This window comes from Rhinatrema bivittatum, chromosome 13, assembly GCF_901001135.1.
Source record: "Rhinatrema bivittatum chromosome 13, aRhiBiv1.1, whole genome shotgun sequence".
NCBI classification, from domain to species: Eukaryota; Metazoa; Chordata; class Amphibia; order Gymnophiona; family Rhinatrematidae; genus Rhinatrema; species Rhinatrema bivittatum.
The window spans coordinates 65,249,724-65,274,718 of record NC_042627.1 but is presented as its reverse complement, the minus strand read 5'-3'; the positions used below and the strand labels follow the sequence as shown (position 1 = coordinate 65,274,718).

General features: G+C 44.1%; 1 protein-coding gene across 1 annotated transcript; it reads right to left on the bottom strand.

Moving 5' to 3' along the window:
- Positions 1-707: 707 nt before the first annotated feature.
- Positions 708-18,843, bottom strand: HYPK (huntingtin interacting protein K). Its single transcript, XM_029575264.1, has 4 exons — positions 18,626-18,843; positions 11,513-11,568; positions 8,927-8,978; positions 708-1,103 (listed from the first exon to the last, which is right to left on the bottom strand). The coding sequence occupies exons 1-4, from the start codon at positions 18,785-18,787 to the stop codon at positions 1,008-1,010; spliced, it is 366 nt and encodes a 121-aa protein (XP_029431124.1). The 5' UTR covers positions 18,788-18,843; the 3' UTR covers positions 708-1,007.
- Positions 18,844-24,995: the final 6,152 nt, after the last annotated feature.

The window sequence follows — 24,995 nt, the reverse complement described above, 5'->3', positions numbered from 1 at the left end:
TAAGGGTCTGTCAAATCTCACAGACTCCTGAATTGGTACGGGGCCACCTTGCTTTAATTATGACATCAAATTTTTTTAAGGTTTTACTTTTTATATTCAAAACTTCCCCACGTCAGTCAAACTGTTCAAAGATCACTTTAAACCATCGCTTTCATAACGCCACAGATAAAAAGATACGAGAGGAACCATCATTACTCATCTGCTCCAACTTTGGCTGATCTCCCTCTCCCCGACACGCGCGTGTTTCGAACCAAAGGTTCTGCTTCAGGGGGATTTCCTTCTGTATCCGTTGATTACACGATTTTCCCAACTTCAAAGCCGCGATTTGCCGTCTTCAATTTCTTTCTCTTCTTGGCATCTTTTAAGTATCTTCATTTTCCAGCGGACCCATTGCGCCGCCTCACAAAGTGCAAACAGAGATGGAGTTTTGAATGCTCAAGAAAAAATTAGGCAAGCTGCAAAGAAACAGATGTTAAAATGAAATGGCAAGGGGGCTTCATTGTCCTGGCTGAGTGTTCAAGAGGGACAATATGGATAACTCCAATCATTACAAGAAGACTAATTTCAATTAGCTGTGCGAAGAGTAGGCCCACAGTCACACTTACACTGCACATGAGTCACTGAAGATTTCCAAATTTATGTGATTTACTCCTTGGCACCTCAAATCACCACTGCTCAGTTACAAAAATGCTCTTGCCAACCATTAATAAGATGGTGTATTTCTTTATTTCAAATAAGTTACTACATTGTAATTGACTTGTACATTTCATTTTTAAAGTACAGACATTTTATTACTAACAAACCTGTGTGTAAGTTTATAAATCTATTTTTCTGGAGCATTTAAGACCAGTACAAAGACAATGTAATGTAAAAAAAAAAGGGCCAATAGTCTCTTCCAAAGAAAGCAAGTTCTTCCCACCTCCCTTCACAGAGATTTCTGCTCCAGGGAGGCTACAGGCAAGAGTCTTGCTGTTTGTGCATTGGCTGAAGCAGCAGTAAACGCCACCTCAATTCGTGAGCGCAATTAGCGCCTCCACCACATTGCCCATGTGTTCCCGTAAGCTGCGCTCGGCTGCCATGCGCGAGATCTCCATTTCATTCATCTGATGAGGGAGAAACAAAAGCGGTTAGAGACCTACATCGAAGCTTCAGGCAATGAAAGCGAATGTATACTCCAGGATGTAACACAGGTTGCTGGATACAACTTGCAGCACTAGCTCAGTACCTAGTTTGCCTGTTCATATTCTCACAAACAGCATCCTGCAAGATAACTTGCAAATGTTAAATGTTTAAAAGCTATAAACTAGAAAAAGAAGTCAATGCGAGGTTCAACAGGAAGATCAATGGTTACAGCAATACCCAAGGGAAAAGACCAGAAAAAACTACTGCCAGAGACTTCTACTCCTCATGATGTCCAGGGCGGAGTATGCCACTGAGTAGCACGCACAACCGGGCATGGAGGAAGAGGACTGAACTGTCTCACAGCAGTCCTAGCTGGCATTCAGAACTAGACAGAGTGGCAATAATCTCTTATTTGGCCTTGTAATGAAAACTGGTGACCAAATCCATTTTTACAGTTCCCACTAGCCACAGACTTTCTGCCAAACGGCGCTTAAAAGTTTGGAGAGTGATGTGACAACCTCCTTAAAACTAGTAGCCAAATCGCTTTCACTGGCCCTCTGATTTATGTCATACTTGCAGAAAGTACACCATAACTTAGGCTGGACATTCGCATCTAATGTAAAATCCTGAATCCACAGGAAGTGCCCTGGCATCCTAAAGAAAAAAAAAAAGATGCAGGCAGCCTGGAGCTTGGGCATGCACCAGAACACAATCTCATGCCTTTTGCTGCATTAATTGCCAGCCTTACTCATTGTACACACAAAATACACTGTCTTCTCCTCTTTTTAGAAAAAGAACGAGGGAAGAATAGTGCCAGATTACAACCACACATTTAAGGATTGGAATAAATTCTTATTCTGGTAATGCCCATCTTCTAAAAACACATCCTTTGAAGAAGGGGCACAGTACGTTCCAGAACAGACCTGCCAACCTGCTGAGGAGGGCTTTAAACTATAAAGCCCTAAAGGAAGGTACATCTTTAAAGCCTTGCAGAGAAATGAGAAAGGACAACATCTAGAAAGTTATACACACTAATGCTCATAGTTTGTGACATAGTCCCAGATCTAAAAGCTGTCATGGAAGAGGCAGACATGGATGCAGCACCAGGCACAGAGAAGTGGTAAACAGAGAACCATAACTGGGATATAGTTATTACCAGGCTATAATCTACTGAGGAAAGGAAAATTGGTTCTTACCTGCTAATTTTCATTCCTATAGAACCACAGATCAGTCCAGACTCCTGGGTTTTGCCTCCCTTCCAGCAGATGGAGACAGAGAAAGTTTCACCGACCCTGTACATATCCCGGTGTGCCACCTGCAGTCCCTCATTACTGACTTGTACCCAAGCCAAGATGACAGCAACAGCCATAAAATTCTAAGCAAGCTCACTGCCCTGCGACGAGCTGGAAAAAGGTGAAATTGCCCATAAAGACAATGGAAAACTTGTCTCCCAAATTTAACATAAGCGATCAGCATTGAAAACCTTCAACAACTCCACACTATATACAAAGCAACAGTACGAGTGGCGGACTCTCCCCTCCAGTAAATGGGCAAGTCTCTGGAATGATCTGTGGTACTACAGGAACTCAACTTAGCAGGTAAGAACCAAAGTTTCCTTTCCCTGTACGTACCCAGATCAGTCCAGACTCCTGGGATGTACCTAAGCTCCCCTTAACTTGGGTGGGACGTGGAGAGTTCCACTCGTAGAACACTCTCACTAAAGCACATGGAAGCCGGAGTCCAGACATCCAAATGATAATGCCTAGCAAAAGTAGGCAACAACTTCCCAGAAGCCACCCAGCAAATTTCATGCTGAGACAGCTGATGTGACTCAGCGCAGGAAGTTGCTTGAGAACACGTCAAGTGCGCCCCTAAACCCCCTAGCAGTGGGCACCCTTTAGAAATATAAGTCAGCTCAATTGTTTTTCTTCAGCCACTGCACAATTGTAGCCTTAGACGACTTATTTCCCCTCTCTGGACCACTCCACAGTACAAAGAGGTGATAAAGATCTACAAACAGGAGATGCGATCTGTGGAAATCATAAGTGACCTTTAGATACCTCAATAATGCATGCCTCCAATCTAAGAACCTAAGCATCCTCCGCATGAGGCGTAGAGGAATCCAAATAAATAAAAGCTGGACACTCTACTGTCTAACTAAGATGGAATGCTGAGACTACCACAGGCAAAAAAGAAGGCACCATGCATAAAGATATCCCCGAATCAGACAACTGGAGGAAGGAATCTCAACACAATAGCACCTGGAACTCTGAAATTCTTCTGGCTGAACAAAGAGCAACCAAGAAAACCACTTTAAGAGTCAAGTCTTTAACTGTAGCTCTCTTTAGTGGTTCAAACAGAGCTTCACACAATCCTCTAAGGACTAGATTCAGATTCCAAGATGGACAAATGTTCCACACCTGAGGACACAAGTTCTGAAGGAACCAAGGAACATCCAGATGTGCAGACAGAGGATGCCCTTGCATCTTACCCCGGAGACAACCCAGTGTCACTACCTGGACACTCAGAGTTAAAAGCCAGTCCCTTGTCCAGAATCTTTCTGTAGAAAAGCCAAACCATGTGACACTGTAGCCTTAACAGACTGAGGCTGCACTCCATCAACAGCAGACCAGAACTCGAAAATCCTCCAAATTTGCAAATGCATGTTTGAAAACAGCCGACCTATGTCCGAACCTCAGGGGCCCATCTATGGCCATGTTGCCCAGATCCGGAAAGCAATGGTTAATGTGGCCAATTTGGAGCTACCCGAACACATTGCCTGAATGTTTCTCTATTCGCCAAAATCCCTTGTCCAGAGGCCACGGGAGGGAAGACAAAAGAAAAATCCCTCGAGTCCACTGCAGCACCAGAGCTCCAATTCCTTTGTACCATATTCTGTTCAGCGGTTGTAAAGCTGCGACACCTTGGTGTTCTTTTTGGTTGGGATATCCCCATCCTCCATGAATGAGACACATCGCTGCCTCTGGCAGCTCCCATTCCCTGGGGTCTAACTTTCTCCGACTGATAAAATCCACCTGAACGTAGTTCACTCCAGCGATGTGAGACACTGCCAGCCGCTCCAAGTGCTCTTCTGCCCAGAGAATCAACTCCTGGGCCTCTCAAGCCGCTGCCTGATTCTTGGTTCCTCCACCTTGACGGTTGATGTAGTCCACCGTCATCGCATTGTCTGATACGATCCGCACTGGAAGGTCACGTAAACTTGGCAGACAGGCAAGCAATGCAAAATGAACTGCTCTCGTCCCTAACCGATTGATAGGCCATGAGGCCTCTTGTTTTAACCATGGCCCAGTGCAGACTGATCTTGCCACACCACCCTCTATCCAGAGGGGCTTATATCGGTAGTGATAATTATCCAATTCAGAATCTCCAATTCTGCAGCACACTAGAGATTGGTGTGAGCAAGCACCATGAAAAACTGTCCCTGGTTCCCCCCCCTAACCGATGAGGAAGATGAAACTCTTCAAATAACGGATTCCATGGGGAGAAGAGCCCCCTACAGAGGCGAACGCCCAATGTATTAATTCCAATGACAATGCCATAGAACCCAGACCTATAAAAGGTCCCAGAGCTGGAGCTCTAGCAGAAACCTAATCTGACTCTGCAATCTCTCTCTGCCAGTGTGTGAACTCAACTCCCAAATACTCCAAAGTTTGTAAGAGGACCAAATGGCTCGTTGCTAGGTTTACCACCTATCCTAGAGATTTCCAGCGCATCCGTACTTTTTGTACTGATTGTCGACAGAAGTCATTTGATTTTGCATGAATAAGCCAGTCATCCTGAAATGGATACACCAACACACCCTCCTTTTGCAATGCAGCTGCTCACATCACCATCACCTTGGTGAAGGAACGTGGAACCGTCGCCAGCCGAAGGGAAGGGCTCGAAACAAAAAATGATCCCTTAGAGCCATGAACCTCAGGAATCTCTGGTGCTCTGGCCTGATGGCTATGTGCAGATAAGCCTCTATCAAGGCGAGAGACGCCAAGAACTCCCTTGTGTACCGCTACTATGATGGACCTCAGAGTTTCCACGTGGAAATGGGGAACCTTGAGAGCTGCACTTATCTTCTCTAAATCCAATATCTCTTGAACTGGATACAGGACGCTTAACTTAACATTGACCTCCAGTCACACTAAGCATGTTCAGGGTCTGAGCCAACAAACTCAGCAAGACATCTCTGTGAAAAAAAAATAAAAATAAAAATCTGAGCAGGGTCCAAAGCGGTTCTCAATCATATGCAATTTCTCTTTCTTCTAGAAGTGAGAAAGCCAATTACCCATCAGAATCCTCTGATATCTCATGATCCACACCCCCTTGAACATTACCAGAGACAGCCTCCCTGCGGTATTTGCCCGCCGTGACTGACAAATGGGAGGCCCGAGCATGTGATCCTTACATAGTAGGTTGCTTCGCCTTCGCTGAACACCCCTGCAGCTGTAGTAGTCAAATTGCTTTGAACCTCTACAGCACTTTTAGAAACGGAGAGAGAGTGAGGACTGGATTGCTATCAGACGGCATGCCTCACAGATAGCAAGACGCTCGGACCTGTTTGTCTCTGGCACCTAGCTCTCCTGAACTTAGGGCTCCACATGGCCTCCTGTGCGCATACCAATGCAACCTGGGTGTACATGCACACCCCCCTCCAGGATGCATGCAAATACCCGCTCGAGACTAGGTCGTGATCGTACCTGCACATGTACATGCGCAAATACTCACTTGTATAGGCCATGGTCGTAAGCCCACAAGTAGCTGCACAAATATGCTTCAAGTTTAGGTTGCAGTCTTATGCGCACAAGTATCCACGCAAATTTGCGCTAAAGAAAAGGTTGCAGCTTTATACACTCATGTACCTGCGCAAATATACGCGCAAGTCTAGGTCGCAGATGTACACGTGAAAAACTAGGTTGTGGTCATATGTGCACAGGTCTCAGCACATCCAATCGCCACGCGGTGAAAATTCGCAATGCACCTATGTACACAAGAAAAAAACTGCTGCGGTGGCCTACCACACAGCTAAGTAAAGCCTGCCTGCACCTTCAGTGCAATTAGGCCTGGATCAGTTTTAACATCCGGCACTGAAAATCATCAGCCTGAAGAGCTTCTCAACAGCTCAGGTCTCTTGACTGGCTGAGAATCCTTGGGGACTGGGGCCAAGAGCCAGCATCTCGCTAAACATGCTTTGCGCATAAGCAAATTAAAAACATCAGAAGACCTCCTCAGTGCAAGTGCCTCTCTGCACCTCTGCGGGACAAGGAACTTCCAGCAACAGTTGAGGAGGAAATTTCCCTGCCTCTCCCACTGATGCTGCTAGGGAATCAAAAATGGCCACCGTTTCCACACTGACAGGGAAAGCCTCAGCGCTAGACCCTTCATTCGTGAGGCTTGTTCTATCGGTGCGGCCATGCTCGACGCAGACCTCTGAACGCTTTTGATGCATGCACACGCTGTTCCTCCTCCCACCCGCAGCACCACAGCACCTCAACGGCAAGCGGTGGGAACAGTCCCTCAGCACCACAGAGCCAACACCTGGTCTCCTCTGCAGAGAAGCTACTGAAACACCTCAACGCTGAGCTCCCCGAGCTGCTGAGGTAGCTTCCCCTCCTGGAACCTCGCTGCTGCACAGATTCCTCTATCTAGTTCCTTGTTCTCTTTTTTTTACTCTGAGAACAAATAAAGATAAACAGAAACCAATACTTTCAAAAAGGAGCCAGACCTGTTTTTCTTCAAAATTTTACCAAACTTACAATATCTACTCCCAAGAAAGGAACACAGAACTGCTAGCAGGAAAAAAGAAAATCAGCCAAATTAAAAATGGGACAGACTAAAAGAAATCAGCCACCCTGAGCCTGTAGCTGCCTCAGCAGCCTCATGAAGGGGAGGGATCTGGACTACCAGATTTACACCCCCACGGAAGAAAGGAGTGAGCATACAAAAGGGTCACCAACCCCCAGCTCGTCCACCTAGACCAGACAGGGAAGGTCCCACTAGGACCCCAAAATCCCCTGGGAGAAAGGCTCATAACTCCAAAACAGTCTCCTGACTGCAGAACTGCAAGCTTTGCATCTCTACCATCTGCTGGAGACAGAGAAACACGGAGGGACTGCAGGTGGCGCTCTGGGTTAAGTACAGTGTCAGTGAAACTTTCTCTGTCTCCATCTGCTGGCAGGGAGGGGAAACCCAGGAGTCTGGACTGATCTGGGTACGTACAGGGAATGATAGGTTAGGCAGAAAGGGAGGAGTAGCAGCAGCACTATATATACAAAATATTATTAAAGCAACAGAACTAGTCCCCGAGGCAGGTGTTCAGGTGAAATGTCAGCCACATTGGACTTGAATGGTTAAACAATATATTCAAGTCTTCTATTTGGCATGTATTTATAAAATTGAAAGATGAGTGAAATATGGTAAAAAGTATGTTAAGAAAATGTTTCTGATTATGTTTTTCACCCTACAGTGTATGTTTAAACACAATTTGGATATCTGAAGCTTTTTCCTCTAAGTTTATAGAAGGAATTACTTCATGTGTGAAATTTAAAATCTTCTGGCAAGTTTTTTTTTCTGATTTTTTGTTGTGTGCATAGACTTCACTACCTTTCATTGTCTTGGATCGAGTACTAACATTTTTGTAAGCAATATTATAGAAGGACTACTGGGAAAAGATTTGGCTTTATTTTTTTTTTTTTTTTTTTTTTAAGAGGACATCAAAATCTGCAAGAGGACAGACATAAGAAATGCAATACTGGGTCAGACCAAAGGTCCATCAAACCCAGCATCTGTCTCTGAAATTGCAAGTCCGGGTCACAAGCACCCAATAGATCCAATCCTTCTTGCTCATGCTCAGGATAAGCACTGGCTTTCCCAAGTCTATATGACTAACAGTGATTTATGGACTTTTTCTCCAGGAACTTGTCCAAATCCAGCTACACTAACTGCTTTTACATCCTGGAAGGATCTAGTGAAACTTAAGGAATGGTCTAGACTAGAGTCTGGCAGCTAAGATTTAATGTGAAAAAATGCAAGGGACTACATTTGGGTTGCAAAAACCCAAGGCAGTTGTGATCATATCTGATGATCTTAAGATGACCAAACAGGTAGATAAGGTGTTAGCAAAAGCCAGAAAGATGCTTAGGTGCATAGGCAAAGGAACAGCAAGTGTATAATTTTGGAGACAACTTCAAAAGAATATAAACAGAATAGAGCTGATTCAGAGGGCAGCTACAAAAATGGTCAACAGTCTCCATCATAAAGTATATGGGAACGGACTTAGAGATCCAAATATGTAGACACTGGAGGAATGTAGACACAGTGGACTGGAGTATTTAAATACTTCCAAGAAATAAATGCATAAAAGAGGTGGGCCTCTTTCAACAGAAAGGAGGCTCTGGAAGAAGGGGTCATGGGATGAGAATGAACGGGAACAGACACAAGAGAGATCTAAGGAAATATTTCAGATGAACACAGGGTAAAGCTTTCCTGCTGAGGTAGCAGAAGCAAGGACAGTATCTGAATTTAAGTGAACATGGGACAGGCGTAGAGGATCTCTGAGGGAGAGGAAGGACCTTGAAGTTGAACACAAGATGTAGATGGGCAGACTAGACAGGCTGAATGGTCTTCATCTGCTGTCAAGTTCAATGTTTTATTCATTCCCTTCTTGTAAATGTGAAGGGGCGGCATGATTTGTGCATTTCTACACACTGGAGTCACTCTAAAAGTACTTTCTTGATCTTACACATCAACCTTCAAAATGTCACCCTGAACGAAAAGAATTGCCTCCCATACTCACAATCAACTCCACGTCCTCCCTTTTGATGGTAACTTTTGCTAGTTCCTTCTCCCTGTTGACAGAACAAACTATTATTGAAATTCTGTCTATAATAATTAAAAAAAAAAAAAAAAAAAAAGATAATCATCATAGTCCTTTGAAAACTGCAACCAAGACTTTCCTTTATTTTATTTTTTTGCATTTTCTTTCAAGTCGGGCAGGGATAAACCAAACCCCTGCCCAAGCCAATGCAGCACCTTAACTACGCGATTCACTTTCTTGCCTCCACAGCCAGCAGCAAGAGTCGCGTTTCAGGGAATGTCATCTACTGCTGTCGTGGGGCCAGTCTCACAGCTTTTCTCGCGAGACCAGCCCCACAGCATGAGGAGATGATATTGCATCAATGTAACTTTTGCTCCTGATCTGGCAGGCTGCTGCAGAACCCATCCTGCGGCAGCTGAAGAAGAAAGGAGATCCCCATGACCCCGCAGAGCCCATCCTGTTAGCAGCTGAAGATGAGTCCCGGGAAGCCACAGCAGAGCCCATACTACGGTGGCTGACAAAGAGAAGACTCGCAACCCTGCGGCATGACGAAGAGGCGAGAAAGGCCTTAAACCTTTATGAGCAAGGGAGAGAGTGACTGTGTGCAATAGCCAGCGAGCCACTGAATGTGAGAGAGTGTCTATGTGCACGTGTGGTGTGTGAAGGAGAGAGAGCCACTGAATGAGAGTATGTATGTGGACAGAGCACCTGAGTATGCATGTGTGCATTTGTATAAGGAGAGCCACTGAGATAGAGAAAGTGCCTGTGTGTGTGAGGGAGAGAGAGTCACAGAGTGTGGGTGGCTGTGTGGGAGAGAGTGCCTTTTTAGTGTGTGCGCGCCTGTGTGCATGAAAGCCACCGAGTGTGAGTGTGCAAGAGAGAAATCCTTTTTGTGTGAGTGCCTGTGTGTAAGAGGAAGAGAGAGCCACCGAGTGTGAGTGTGAAGAAGCCACCGAGTATGGGAGAGTGCCTTTGTATGTGTGTGAAACAGAATGAACGTGTGCCAGAGTATGTGTATAGAGGAGAAAGAGGATAAAATGTGTGTACTTTCATACCCCCCAACTAATCCAGAACAATCTCAGTGTGATTGGAAAACATAAGTTCCTAGGTATGGCGAGCAGAGGATTTTTTGTTTTTAGCCCTGTTAGTTGTATTTGTTAGATACTGTTTGATAGGTCTGCTGTTTTTAAATATTTTATTGATGAAATATTTGCAGTGCTACTCTTTCCTGGGTACGGGGGTAGCTGTTTGAATTCTGGGAGTTACTGTTTTGATACGGCAGATGTGTCTTTTGGAGGAAACTGTATTCTTGGCAGGCTGTGATAGCTTTTATTGGACTGTTTAAGTAATATATTATCCCAAAATACTGTATGTGAGCTACTGAGACAATACAGGACCTGTCTCCACCTCAACTGGATAGGAAGAACCCACTACGATGCAGAAACCCCTGGGAGGAAAGCTCAAAAAGAAAAATAAATTTATCCAGACTGCAGAACTGCAGGTTTTGCACCATCTACCATCTGCTGGAGACAGAGAAATACTGAGGAAATGCAGGTGGCACCTGTGGTAAAGTAGCAGCATCAGTAAAACTTTCTCTGTCTCCATCTGCTGGCAGGAAGCCAAATCCCAAGGGTCTGGACTGATCTGGGTACATACAGGGAATGTCTCGTAGCTGATATGTGAAAAAGGGGCCTAAGTAGTTTTAAAAGCTTTTGTACAATATTTTTAGATACAGGATTTTTTTTAATTTTTATTTTGCAGTTATCTGTAGGTTGGCTGGCTCTGTTTATCTAATAGGTAGTGTATTGATATTTTGAGGCTTGATGAAATATTTGCAGTGTTGCCTTTTTATAGGTAGGTTTGTTTCTGTTTGAGTGCCAGAAGTTAGTGGTGTTTTTTGGTACGGGATGTTTACTATATTGTAACTGTTTATTCATGGCTTTCTGAAACTCAAGCCCATGCTCAATGCATTGTAACAAAAGGCCTAGTGCCATATGGGTTCCAACGATCTTTTGTTTCTTGGGGAGAGGGGACGGAGGGAGAAATAATGCTGGTGCCCTGGGGTGGGGGAGATGGAAGTGGAGAGGGGGGCCGAGGGAGTGAGACTGAATCCCCCACTATAAAAGTCACCGCACACCACTGGTGTGTGTGTATATATATATATATATATATATACACACAAACACATATACTCACCCGATAATTAGATCAATAGTACACTGGCGCTGAGCATCTTTAAGAAACTTAAATATCAATTGTGGAAGTACAGTTGCACGATGGACAGCAGCTATGGCTGTAGCCTTGATCACTGGCACAATTGCTCACAGGTTTCAAATTTGTGTTAATTCAACCCCTTGGTGAGTAAGCTTGAGATACAAATTTACTTTTCTTTAGCAAACAAAGATGTCTATTTACTAAAGGTTTTCTCCCGTTTTCTCTCTATGAGAAAAATGCTTAGTAAACAGTAAAAACAGCCCAAACAGAGTAATTTAAAAAACTGTGCCAATCAGGTTTCTAAAGTTAATTTACAATAAGAAGAATTTGAACAAGAAAAAGATCAATTACCTTTCTTGTTTTGCTTTCTGTTCCCTTGATCTTCTGTCTCCAATCACTGACATAGCCTAGAGGTAAAGTGACAAGGTTTTCTTTAAAAGTTAAGCACAAAGACCACAGGACCAAGCTCACATTCCAAATAGCATGGGAACGGGATATTGGAAAAGCCCTCGAAGATAGCGACTGGGAACACTTTTTCCTCACTACCAGTAGATGCTCGATATCCTCGGCAATAAAAGAAAATGCGTATAAAGTACTATATAAATGGTATCTTACCCCTGACAGACTGAACAAGTTTGGTGGGGGTGGCAATAACCTTTGCCTGAAGGGATGTGGCGCTATTGGAATGTTCTACCATCAGTGGTGGGAATGCCCCAGTATAGTGCATCTCTGGGAAGCTGTCCTAAATTTTATTTTCGCAGTAATAGACCTCTGCATCCCCAGGGATCCAAAAATTTGTCTGCTTAATATATTCCTGGATCAAGAAACCAGACCTTCTCATAGTTGGATTCAACAAATAGTTTCCACCGTTAAATGTGAAATAGCTCTCTGGTGGCGTAAGCCGGGGATCCCAGTCTGCAATGACAGGATAGCCCATCATAGCGATACCTGGTCACCCTATCTAAATGGAAGTCTGAAAATACGTGTAGCTCAGATGGTTGAGAAACCGTGTATGAAACAGCATTCTCTTCGCAACACTTATGGGTTGGTTTATATTTCGATAACTGGGGTGGGGGGAGAAATGGACATGAATCATTACACTTACCAATTATTATTATTATTTTATTTTTTTTTAATTTGAAAAGGTTTTTTATTAAAGCAAAAACCAGTTGCAATATACCAGAAAATGAACAGCAGTACAACAGAGCACAGCCCAACACATGTAGTACAGACAAGCAAAACAGCCGTACATGAAATCTGCTACAGAATATAAAGCAACATGCTGTACATGTGAGGCAAACAACCGGAACTAATAACAGTGCTGTGATTTAGTATACTTAACCCCCCCTCCCTCCCCGCCTCAATAGTGCATAAGTTAAAAGAAGATTGGAAAGAGAACATCACAAAAGGAGCTGATGGACATAAAAGAACTGGCATGTAATAACAGTAAGGAGGCACACCACTAGCCCTGAGGAGCAGGGCATGTGACCAATTATTATTATTTACAAACTATGTTACCGATCCTGAAGGGCACCTGTGTAACTTGATATACTTTAGCATCATTTTTATGTGCCTTAATGTAAACCGTTGTGACGGTACCCACTGAACGACGGTATAGAAAAAGGTTTAAATAAATAAATTGAAAAACAAGATGCATACACAGGTTTATGTTACCATTTTATTGTTCTGTACCATGCAGAGATGCTCTGAATGTACTTTTGATGCTTTGTTACTCTGGTACTTTCTTACACCCGTTGTTCTGCTTATTCTTTGAGAAAAAAAAAGAACACAGGACCTTTCCTCCAATATTTCAGCACATCATCTCGCATAACACGCCTAAACCTTCATCTAGTGAAATCCATCCTTTTCTCAACCATCTACCCTTCTTCCTTCCCCCACTCTCTCCATCTCACCTGCAGCTTTCTTTTTCTCCTCCTCCATCACCCAAGGCGCTCCCTCCTTTTTTCCTCCTACCCAGTAGGGTGGCTAACTGCCCGGTTTTGGACTGAACTGTCCGGTTTTCAAGTTAACTGTAACTGGACACTGTAACATCCGGTCTAAGCTGCTTGCATGGCCCTAGGTCAGCATCTGAGTTGTTCTGGCTACTCACAGCCAATTGGAGCAGATCTGGCATCAGTCCTCCAATCAGCTCCCTGTTCTATGTCTCAGGCACCTGATGCAGCCACAGACGGAGGTGCAGGAGGAAGAGGCGAACAGAATCTGTGTCTGCATGCTGGAGCTGAATCCACAGCTACTTTTTTTCTTCCAGCAGCTTAATCAGTCATGCTGCCCCACCACTGCTGCTGTCCTTCCCTTCCCGGACGGGACCTGGACCGCTTGTCACCATGGCTGCCTCTTCAGCACCAACGGCTCAGCCTGTCAGAACTGCAGCCTCTTCTCACCTCACTGTGGCTGTCTGCGAAGTTGCTCTGCCGGTAGCAGCCTCTCTGCTACTCATTGTAGGCTGTGCCTTCCGCGCTCTCCCTCCAGTCTCACTCTGCTGACTGCTTTACTGCTCATCACTATGAGCTGGCAGACACCCCTCCCCCCCAATCTGTTTTTTTGTTCTACTTTCTCTGCTGGCACTCTTCCTTCTTCCCTCCAATGGCTAGCTATTTTCTCTTCTCCTGACTGATGCTGTGGCAGCCGGAGTCAGACAATCTAGCTAAGTCAGAGCTTTCCAAACTTTTCATGTTGGTGACACTTTTTAGACAAACATAATTTCGGGACACAATAATTAGTCTACAAGCAAACCGGAGGTTAAAGGTTAAATGAACGAAATGTATTTCGACAATTTATGTATGTTTCCTTAAATATATACATAATAAAATGTTTCATGACACAACATATCTTGTGAAAACCTTTCGTTTATATTAAAAATATATAATATTCCAAGATTAATGTTATTGTTATAATTTATGAGTAACAATAATAAAACAAAGTTATTGTGTTATTCAATTTACCTCTTTAATGAGATATATGAGCTTGATGGGATAAACACAGCTTTTGAATATTTGGTGTTAATAAAAAAGTCCAAAGGGTCTTCTGCATAATTTTAAAAAGCTGGCCAGTTTCACACTATATAACTATTTGATAGCCTCATTCAACTAATTCTATATGGCTATGAGAGTGAAATCTGGAATTTATAGGAAGGGACAGAATGTCAATATAAATCCTGCACCTCCAGTTCTGTAACTCTGTGCATCCACTGAAATTCCCCCAAACAATGGAGCTTGGATGTTTCCCTTACAGCTCATCATACTAAAAGATATTTTCAAATGCTGGTGTCACCTCACAGTAACAGCAGCACAAACACCTTCCACTGCCAGGCACATTGTGAACTAAAATAAAATCTCGCAAAAAAGACACTCAAAATCTATACTGCAATCCCATTGTAACATAACAGTAATAACACCAAGGACTCAAACAACAATAACCCTACCTGTGAAAAAGCATGGGTAAATATTACACTGGGTCCTAGAATACCAATACACCACCTATTGAGGAAACAAAACAAACCCGATTGCTATAGATCCCTATGCTAGCAGAATCTCTCATCATGGTCACACACATAGAGCAGAGACAGACCCTCACCAAATACAGAATACAAAATAAAGGAGCACAAATTAGACAAAAACTGAAATGGAAACTCCAAGAAGCCAGACTCTGTGTATTAACAATGGAAAAACAGAACCACCATTCCTCATAAAACAAACAAAATCAAGAAACATAAAGCATCAGTTATAATAGTAAAACCATACTAATAAAAGAATATTTTAAAACTACTGATAAATAGAATTTCTATTAATTAAAATCATATACATTTTTTACAATTTCCCAGAGGTTATCCTCTCTCACACAGACTCACATGTCCATTCTCTCTCACACATACACTGTCACATACATACACATTCATGCTCTTATACCCACCATAACCTCTCGCTCTCACAGACACTGACACACTCTCAGGCTCTAAGACACTCTCTCCCCCTCCACACACACCCCACACACAAACTCTTACTCCCCTGGATTTTCTCATACACACTCTCTCTGGCTCCCTCACATACACACAAATACACACACCCAGGCAAGCTCCCAATCATTCTCACACAAACACACACACCCAGGCAAGCTCCCAGTCATTCTCACACACTAAAAACTGACCCCCAGGTAGGCTTCCATTCATTTTCACACCACTCCCTCACCATCCCCCAGGCAGGCACCCATCCATTCACACACATACACCCCCAGGCAGGCACCCATTCATACACATGCACACACTAAAGGCAGACCCCCTCTCTTTCTTTTGCCAGCAACCTCGGAGCCTCTCTCATTCCTCTGCTGCCACTGATGCCGCATGGCTATTGGGGAGGCGCTGATTGCTGCTATTGGCACTGAAGCCCATTCTGCTGCCTCCTCTGTGCAGGCCCTGTGGGTTTCCAGTTCCTCCATGTTGATCTCGTACATTGTGAGATCCGCATAGAGAAAGTGCTACTCTTGACATTAACAAAGATTACATGTGCCAATCAGTAAAAAGTAATTTATTTCTTTTTTTTTTTTTACCTTTGCTGTCTGATCTTAGTTTTCTAATTGGTTGGTCCCAGGCTTTTTTGTTCCACCTCCCCTTTCTTATTTTTTTGCCAATTCATTTCATATTCTCTATTTCATATTTCACTAGTCTCATTCCTACCTATTTCATCCTTAGCTCCTTCCTTTCTATTTATAAAATTGAAGAATTTGCTGTTTTGCAGCCCTACATGTATATAATCTCTTCCTCTTACACCTTTCTCTCTTCCCCCCCTACTTAAACTCATACTCTCTCCTTCCTTTGCCCCCTCCATTATTCTCCCTTGACTCTTTTATAAATTGTAATATTACAACTACTCCACATAATATTATCACTATATATCTATTTATATTTTATAAATTGTTTTTTTTTTTTGTTGTTAATGCATTTAACCGTTTTAATGTAAAGTTTTCTCAGTTGTTTTCTGTTTTATGTAAAATGCAATTGCGGATTTTGTTCTATGTACACCGACGTGATATCTCTGATGAGCGGCGGTATATAAAAACAAATAAATAAATAAATATTGTCTTTTTTTCTATTTCTTTTCTCTCCATCTATCTTCTTCCCTCAAACATACAGTCAGGTTCTCATTCTCACATGCTTTCTCTCTCTCTCACATGCTCTCTCTCTCATACAATCATTCATACACAGTCTCTCTCTTGCACATGCTGTCTGACTCTCACACACCCAGGCTCTCTCTCACTCCCACATGCTGTCTTGCTCATGCACAGGCTCTCACTGTCACATGCTGTCTCTCTCTCACACACACACAGGCTCTCACATGCTGTCTCTGCAAACATTGAGATCCTCACTCCCACACCCAATCTCTCAACTCAGCTCATACACGCACACAATCTCTCAATTCAGCTCATACAGGCACCCAATCTCTCAACTCAGCTCAGCTCATACAGGCACCCAATCTCTCAACTCAGCTAATACACGCACTCTACGGGCCCTCAGCCTCTCTCTTACCTCTGGGCCTCCTCTTCACGGGTCGCTGCAGGATCGGCTCTGCAGCGGCCCTGATCTTCTCAGGCCGATCCGATCCGCGGTGGGGGCCCTGCTACCGGGCCTCTTCTCGCCCGCTGCAACAACACGGCTCCTCTTCTGCACGCGGCTGCTTCATCTCCTTCCTGCCCGTGCGGCTCCGGCAACATTTTTCTTCCGGGGCCGCGTGGGCAGGAAGGAGGCGGAGCACCTGCACGTTTAGACGTGCCCTTTTTCTTCGGGCCGTGGTGACGTGAACTCACCACGGCCTTACCGATCTTCCGGCTGTGTGTCTGCGGCACACAGCACAACGATTCTTCGCTGCTCAGCCGCCAGTGGGATGAGCTCCACCGGCGGCTGCATTGGCTCCCACTTGCCGGTGTGTCACGTGCACCGGGCTTGCGCGACACACCGGCACACCTCAGGCGACACACCAAAGTGTCGCGACACACACTTTGAAAAGCTCTGAGCTAAGTAAACAGTCAATTTTTGTAAAGAAGGGAAAAACCAAAACAGAAACCCTCTTAACTTGCCCCTTAGCAAGTTGGAATTACCTAATTTTAAACAAAAATGTAGTGTACTGCAGTGAATTGCTCCCTGACCAGCAGCCTCTCTACTTCCTTCTCCTTTCCCAGCATCCAGAGCCCTAAACCCAGTCTCCCACGTCCTAGTATTGCCCTGCTTTCCTGAGACCTGTTGCTGGGCTGCCCTGTGCCCCACGCATCTCAGAGAGCATGGCTGGTCATGTGGCCTCCCTGGGTGACATGACTGACCAGCCGAGTCAGCAGCTACACAGGGATTAAGGAGGGGTCACACCATTACAGTGATGGCATGCAATGCTAGCACCCAGCCCCTTGATGAGTGCATCAATGCCTCCCTACCAGACGTTGTACATTGCACCTGTGCAGTTGCCTAGTGTCTACCCCTTCTGACAGTCCTGGCTCACTCTTTTCCTCCTTCCCTATCCAGCATCCCTTTGACAATTTGAGAGCATGTGTGAGAGTATGAGAGGGAGTACGTGTGAGTGTAACAAAGGAAGCATGTGTGTTTATGAGTGACAGAGAGGGAGCGTGTGAGAGAGTGAACAGGTGTGTATATAAGAGAGAGGAGACTCCTCCACACACACCTTCTCCAATAATCCACAACAATCTCAGGGTGACTGGAAATCAAAAGTTCCCAGGCATGGAGAGCAGGGGATTTTTTTAAATCCTTAGTTTTAATTACTTTATGTTACTTGATGTGTCAGCTGTTTCAGGTGCTTAAAAACATTTTATATAAATTTTTGATTATTGGATGCTCTGTTCATCAGCTGTTTTGAAATATTTTTTATTTGTATGATTTTACTGTTAAGATTGATGTTTTCTATTTCTAAATTGTATTGTATTAAGAGGAATGGTGATGTTTCTGTTTTTCATTTGCACTGTATACAGTCCAGCTTGTTGCAGTTTCCAATTTAGATTTATACTTTATGGTCTCTTCATTCTGTATTTGGTGAAGGTCTGTCTATGTTTTGCATGTCTGACTTAGGTGAGGTATTCTGTTAGTTCGTAATTTCTATGAGGATCTAGAGCAGCCTGCCCCACGGAGGGGAGTAACTTGTGCTGAGAGGCTGGAAGGTAGTTCACAGGCAGGATTTAACATTTATGTAAATTTATTAAAACTTATGGAAATGAGCATGTAAACATTACCCCCCTTCCCTCCTATTCCTCCAGTGTCCAGTCCTGGTCTATGGAAAATCTGGCAGCCCTACTCCCCAGGGCCTCCTTCCTTAACCCCCGGGGCTTCTTTTCTTTTTCTCTCCTTGGGAGCCTCCTTCTTGTCCTTTTTTTCCCCACCTGGGCTTCCTTCCCCTCCCCAGGAAGCTCCTCATTGCTGCCCCTGGTTCTCCCCTCTTCCTCCCCCCACCTCACCGTCTCCAGGTTCGAGCTCTGGATCTCCTTCTCCTCGGCGTAGTCGGTGACGCGCTCCAGATCGGCCGCGCCGCTGTCATGCTTGCGCGGTTTGTCCGCCGGCCGCTCGCTGCAGTTCTCTTCCGTCTCCAGCTCCAGCTCCACGTCCCCTTCGGCCGCCATGTTGCCCCCGGCAACCCTACCACCTTCCGCGCCCCGCACGCCGGAAGCTCAACCCCCGCTTCCGGTCTGACTATAACCACTGAGAGGAGGCAGAGAGCAGCTAGAGTGGGACGGAGCCCGCAGCGCCCCCTGCTGCAACGAGCCCTTCACTGCGGCAAGACGGTGATTGGCCGAGCGGTCTTGTCGCCCGCAGGGATTGGCGCGAGCAGTGTACGCAGCGCTGTACAAGGTCGCACAGTTTAGGCAGGTGCAGTGACATAGCACACCATAGATAGCTGCATGCGTGGAAGTGGAGGAATGGAGTGGGGAGGGGCACTGACCCCCCCCCCTCCCTCGCTGCGGGTATTAATGATGACATGGGGCAGGGGCAGAAGCGGTGTGAGACTTGGACGGGGTGAGGAAGGGGAGTAGAGTAGCTTTCGAAGAGGAGATGCCCAAGACAGGAGAGACGTGGGTATCCCAAGCATAAAAGATCTTTTTGTCTCTAAACACGAACAAGAGCCGCTATGGGTCCTTTTAGCATTTATTATTTTTATGATAAAAATACCAGCCATTTGTTGAGTGTGTGGGAGGGGGGCCCAGGTTTCTAAGTTAGCAAATAAGATGTACTATAGGAACAAAGGATATGACAGCACAAGAGGACCACAAGTCTGCCCAGTCTAATTCTTAATGCATTGCGATGGATCCCAGCTGATCTCTGGCTTTTTTCTTCTTCGGAAGTAGGGATCCTCTGGACTTATCCCAGGCTTTCTTCAATTCTGTTACTGTTTTTGTCCCCGACAAATTTAACTGCATTAAAGAAGGTTGAAATAATTTGGAGGAGATGAGAGAGGGATGGGTATTTATTGATGTGGGGGATGACTCTCCAGATAGTCCAGAGAGAGAGAGAGAGAGAGTGAAAAGCAAAATGGAAAGAAATCAAGAGAATTAGTTCATCCTTGCACACATCCAAAAAATAAGTGCAGATTCATTAAGGCTTTTCTCCTGTTTTGTGTCTATGGGAAAAATCCTTTGTGAATCAGATTAATCTTTGGCAAATTATTTAATTAGATTCTGCTGCATTCTGAAGTATCACAGTTTGTTTTTTTTCTGGCTTACCCTTGGCCAGAAATAAATGGCATTCATACAAAGAAAAACAAATAGTGAAGTGAGTCCATTTGGCAGACCTAGTATGTTCTGATGCTTTTTGGAGATGCAATAGGCACATTAAAGAGGGCTGTAGGTCTCCAGAATTAGGAATCAGATGTGACATTATAAAGGATCATTAGCAAAGGTTTGAAGAAGTAGGAGGTGGGGAACAGAAAGCGATGTTCCAGATCAGGTGGTCAGAAGAGAAATTCTGACATCCCCATTCCCTGGTAAGTGATGCTGGCAGAGCCTTTTCATGTGGTACAGACTGGAAGTAATGTCACTGGACTGGTGGTGGAAACTGGGAAAACGCTAGAAGCCCTCTCTCCCCTAAACCATCCTGGAGGCATGGCACTCTGATTTACCATCCCAGGGCAGGATGGAATAGGACAGGAAACAGGGTTGAAACTCGCCTTAATAAGATGGACAAGGGACATTGTAGGACCAGAAGAACAGTTAAGAAATATTTTATCCATAGCATCTTAAATGGCTGCAGCTTTCGGCTTAGAGTCACTTTCTTGACATCTTCAGCTTCTGGAATTAGACAGAGAAAGCATGCTGCTGTTGTGATGTCAAGAGCTGGGGCACTTACCCACACTTCAGTCATCACATTGCCTCAGTTAAAGGTTCTCTCAGAAGTAATTATGTAGCCATCACAGACAGACATTTTACATAATATGAAAGTGATTACAAGTCTACTTAGCCTTGCTCTCTGGCCAATGTCTTTACCATCTTATGCTCTCACTGTAGATCTGGTTTCTACACCATATGGTTGTTACAATTCAATATTTAGCAAACAACGGTTCTTTTAAAATGTGGGAAACTTTATTATGTGCACAGCGTATAGGACTGAAAGAACATTAGGATGCTGTATTTATGGACATTAAAATATTTTACAGATGTTACAGGCATGCCATTTTGTGGCAGCCATGCACCAGTGACGTGAAGTAAAAGGGAAGCTTGGTTCCTACCCCAAGAGTAGCAGACAATGACCTTCAAGGGAGAAAAGGAAGGGAGAAGGGCTGGGCTTGGAGTGGCCTGAGTTAAGGAATATTTAAACGACCCGATAATTTAGCTTATGAACGAAAAACACCAGGAATGAAAATAAAAAAATTGAAGGAAAATGAATCTTAATGATTTTCTTCAACTGCTAATTGAATTATGTACCTATTTTCGCTGCTGCTGTTGCTTTAACCCCAGCCCTGAAAAGTCATTGCCTGAACTAACCTCCTGTCGTTCTTATCCTTTCTATAAAAAAAAAAGGCTTATTAAGTGGCTTATATACAGTATGGGGCTACTTCTTTATAATGCGAGCCTCTGTGCCACTGTCCAGAGATCTAAGGGCAGGAGGTTGCTGCCGTGAGCACAGAAGAGTCTGCTGTAAACAGACTGACACTGTGGATCAGATGTGCTAAATGGTTGCACTCATTTGGGTCTGTTTACTAGACACGGCTCCCCTGTGTAAGCCTTCCTCATGCGGTCCATCCCATGAAGACAGTAAGGGCGCTGTCAGATTACTCACAACCCAGTCTGACTCACTTGTAGCCCTGTCAGATGCTCTCACCTAGTAATCCGAGCAGTAGGCTGGGAACCTGAAGATCTGATTAACCTGCTTTTTTTCACTAACCTTGGCTGTGGCTTTGGGCACGCCATTTTATCTCCTGTATGAACCTTTTCTACAGCTAAACATTGTTAAACTGGTGTGAGGCTGAAATCAGCATTTAAGTCTCATTTTGTACATGAATTGCAATTGTTTTCTTTTTTTTGGAAGACTTTATTTCAAAATTGACTTTAAAAAATGAATAAGAAATTGTGACTTTAAAAAAAAAAAAATGATGTGAGGCCCAGGCTATGCTGACACTTACAAGAAAATGGTACCGAGCTTTTGTAACCCCTGTCTCACCAGCTTACTGGGATCAGGAGTTCACTGGTAGGAAAGGAAACATTTTTCAAGAGTTTCCTCGTGGTCTTCTGCAATAGTTCAGCATAGAAACATTCATGCACAGTGCAGCTGTTGTTCAAAAGGAATCCTTTTACTGAAAACCTGTGGTTTAGTGCACATCAATGCTGAAAAAATTAAGTTCCAGAAGAAAAATAAGTCAATGGCAGTAGGTACTCTTCACAAAGCTTCTTTCCTGAGCACATCCTGAGCACTGGATGCTGATTCTTACCTCAGTAGGAAACTTTAACTCCTACCAGACCGTATCCGCTTGATTTCCAATCGCAGAGAATTAAAAAAATTACTGAAAACTCATCTATTCATTCAAGCTTTTCAATAATAATAATATTTTTATAATCCTTTTTATATGCACCATACTTAATTTTTGTTTGTATATAAATGTCTGTATTTGTTTTAAAATTATGCATGTGTTTTGAACATTTGTAAACCGCCTAGACCGGTATACTGTATCCATTTGTGCGGTATATAAAAACTTTTAAATAAAAATAAATAAATAAAACTGATCCTTCCCTTGAGGCAGCAGCTCTGTGGGACTCTCTCTCTACAAGGCGATCTTCCTTCTGACTCCCCACAAGGAAAAGTCCTCTTTCTCCAGCACTCTGAAGAGGTCTCACTCAGATAGAGAAGGAGTTTTAAGCAAACTCCCCTCGTGCTTGAGACCTCTGATTCTCTGGATTATTTTAAGAAGTCCCTCAGACCTCAAGACAAAATCTCCCTGGTCCCTAGGGGCTGGGAGCACCACCTTTGGATCCACAGCCACCTTCTCTGGGCAGTCCTCTCCCTTGGAAAGGCTTGCTCACAGCGGAAAGATGCCACCCACTGGGGAGTGTCACTTACATTGCTGCCCCTGTTCTCTATTACCTCATTTCTCAGTCACTGGTAAAAGAACCATTTCAGTGACCCCCCCCCCCCCCCCTTACTGCATGTTTTGAAATCGGTGATTTTGCACTTAGTTAAGTAAGGAAGTCCAAGATTTTACAAGTGATCTATACTGACACAGGGACAGTACTTACAGGTCATTTTCAGTTGATGATACTTCCCCATTAAAGCAGGGGACTTCAGAGCCTGCGCATGGAGAGCATCTTCACTAATTGGCTTTTTTGAATCCCTTTTAGCATGTTCTGTTTTGGGTCCTTCCCCCTGCTGTAGGAGCAGATGGCATGAGTGAGGTTATAGGCTGAGCCTCTGATCAATCTGCTTCTAATCTCCGGGCTTTAAAGAACACTGCCACAGGCTTCTCAGCCTGTGGTACATGCCCTGGACATTGCCAAAATAAATCTATATTCATTCATAGATATGTTATTTAGAACCGATAAGCCACTAATGAGCTATACAGTCTGAAATTTGGATAGTGAGTTCTTTTGGACTCCATCTCTAGTGCCCCTTACCAAGAACTAAGCTAGAAAATGAAAGGACCATCTGGAAAAGTGTTCGAAAGCGGATCAGAGCGTCCGGCGACTGAGAGGCCAGAACTGACGCTGGTGTGTAATGATTCTGCCAATACTGAGAGATCTGAACCAGAAGATGGAATTATACTGATAGCAGACGGCAAGAGGAACCAAGGCTGAACCTTCTGCTTCACCGGCAGGGTTTTTCTGAGAACCCAGCAACCAATCAACTTAATCTTCTCTTGCGACGTAGAAGATGCACGCTTTCAAAGTTTTCTTCATTTACTTTCTTAAGTACTCCAGAAATTAATTTTGAAATGTAAAACCCACCTGCATGGCTGCAAAAGTGTATGAACGCAGAACTGACTTTTCACGGTGACGGTTTACCTTTTCCTCTTTATAAACCTGCATATTAAGGAGAACTTTGAACATACATTAGATTTTGGAACACTTGGAGCAGACCAACCAATTACCATACCTGGAAGGAAGTGCCAGGAATGGAACATGAAATAGCACATCTGGCTTTCGATATCTTAGTGGGATTAGGAGCCGTAATGTAGTCACTAATTATTTACCTTTAGTTCTGCAGCTGCTGGAGAAAATGGCTGTTTGGAAGTTCCTGAGCTGCAGCCGACTATGTGTGGAATTCATGAGTACCATCTCTTACCAGGTGAGAGCCCCCATCTCTGAAAGTTAGAAGAAAAACAGCTGCCTAGATGATAGGCCATTGAAGAATAGCTCCAAGCAGAGCACTCGGCAATCAGCTGTGTTACTCATTTATAGGAGTTGCTTAATTTAGCAAGAGTGGGAGGCAAATCAACCTGTACCATGGGAAAGGTTTAGAATTGAAAAACACACATTCATATTTATTTATTATTCACATCTTTTTTGATCCTGAAAATCCAATTCAAATTGATCAGGACACATGTACACTGCTGAGATCAGAGCAGCACCACAAATGCTTGGTGCTCACGTGACCGCTGTGGTGACCCGGCCATTTAGCACTGAACAGCAGCGGCTGAATTTCTGGTCTAATGGCTGAGATGTTCTGTAGCTTCTAGAATGATGAATTGTGCTCCTAATTTTCCTCCTCTCGTTCCCCCTTGACACTAGAGAACGGAGGCATGTTTTTTTTCACCTGGCTGTTCTCGCTCGCCGTGCTTCGCTTTCTAATGGAGGAGAGGACTGGCCAGAGCTTGCTGGGTGCTCCTGCACCGGGCAGGCGCTAGAATCTGTATCGCATAACAGCCTTGCAGGGCTCCAGTTTGGGACTTCCTGTGTTGGTCAGCTTTCTTACGTTAACGCAGGTGGCTCAGTTCCAGAATTAATTTTGTCCAGGGGAGGAAATCGAAGGGACATCCTAGTAATTTTCCAGCTGCTTACACATAATACTGAGGATTCCTTACCTAAATATGATGCAGGAGGGCAAAGATACTGTTATGTAACTCTGGATGCTGAGGGAAGCTCAAAAATCAGTTGGTATGGAGAATGAACCATAAGAACTAGTCATCTCCTACATCCCTCAACCTGACTTTTAATATTTTTTCCTAATTTTCAAAAGATGTTCCTAGAGGTTCTGAGCTTTTCCGATTAACTTAGTACAGTCTGATGCTCTATTGCCTTGCCCTTCTCAAAAACTGACATGACTTCAGTTCAGAGGCAGGAAATGTTATAAGTAAGTGAATTAACTTTTTAAACGTTCAAGGTATCTTGAGAGGCTGCAGCTTGGGGT

What these genes read in the sequence shown, in the direction of transcription:
- HYPK (XM_029575264.1), bottom strand. Translation starts at nt 18,787, where the DNA reads ATGGCGGCCGAAGGGGACGTGGAGCTGGAGCTGGAGACGGAAGAGAAC. An exon ending in CAGAAAGCAAAACAAGAAAG is followed by an intron (nt 8,979 to 11,512) that starts GTAATTGATCTT and finishes TTCTGTCAACAG; the next exon opens with GGAGAAGGAACTAGCAAAAG. An exon ending in GGGAGGACGTGGAGTTGATT is followed by an intron (nt 1,104 to 8,926) that starts GTGAGTATGGGA and finishes CTCCCTCATCAG; the next exon opens with ATGAATGAAATGGAGATCTC.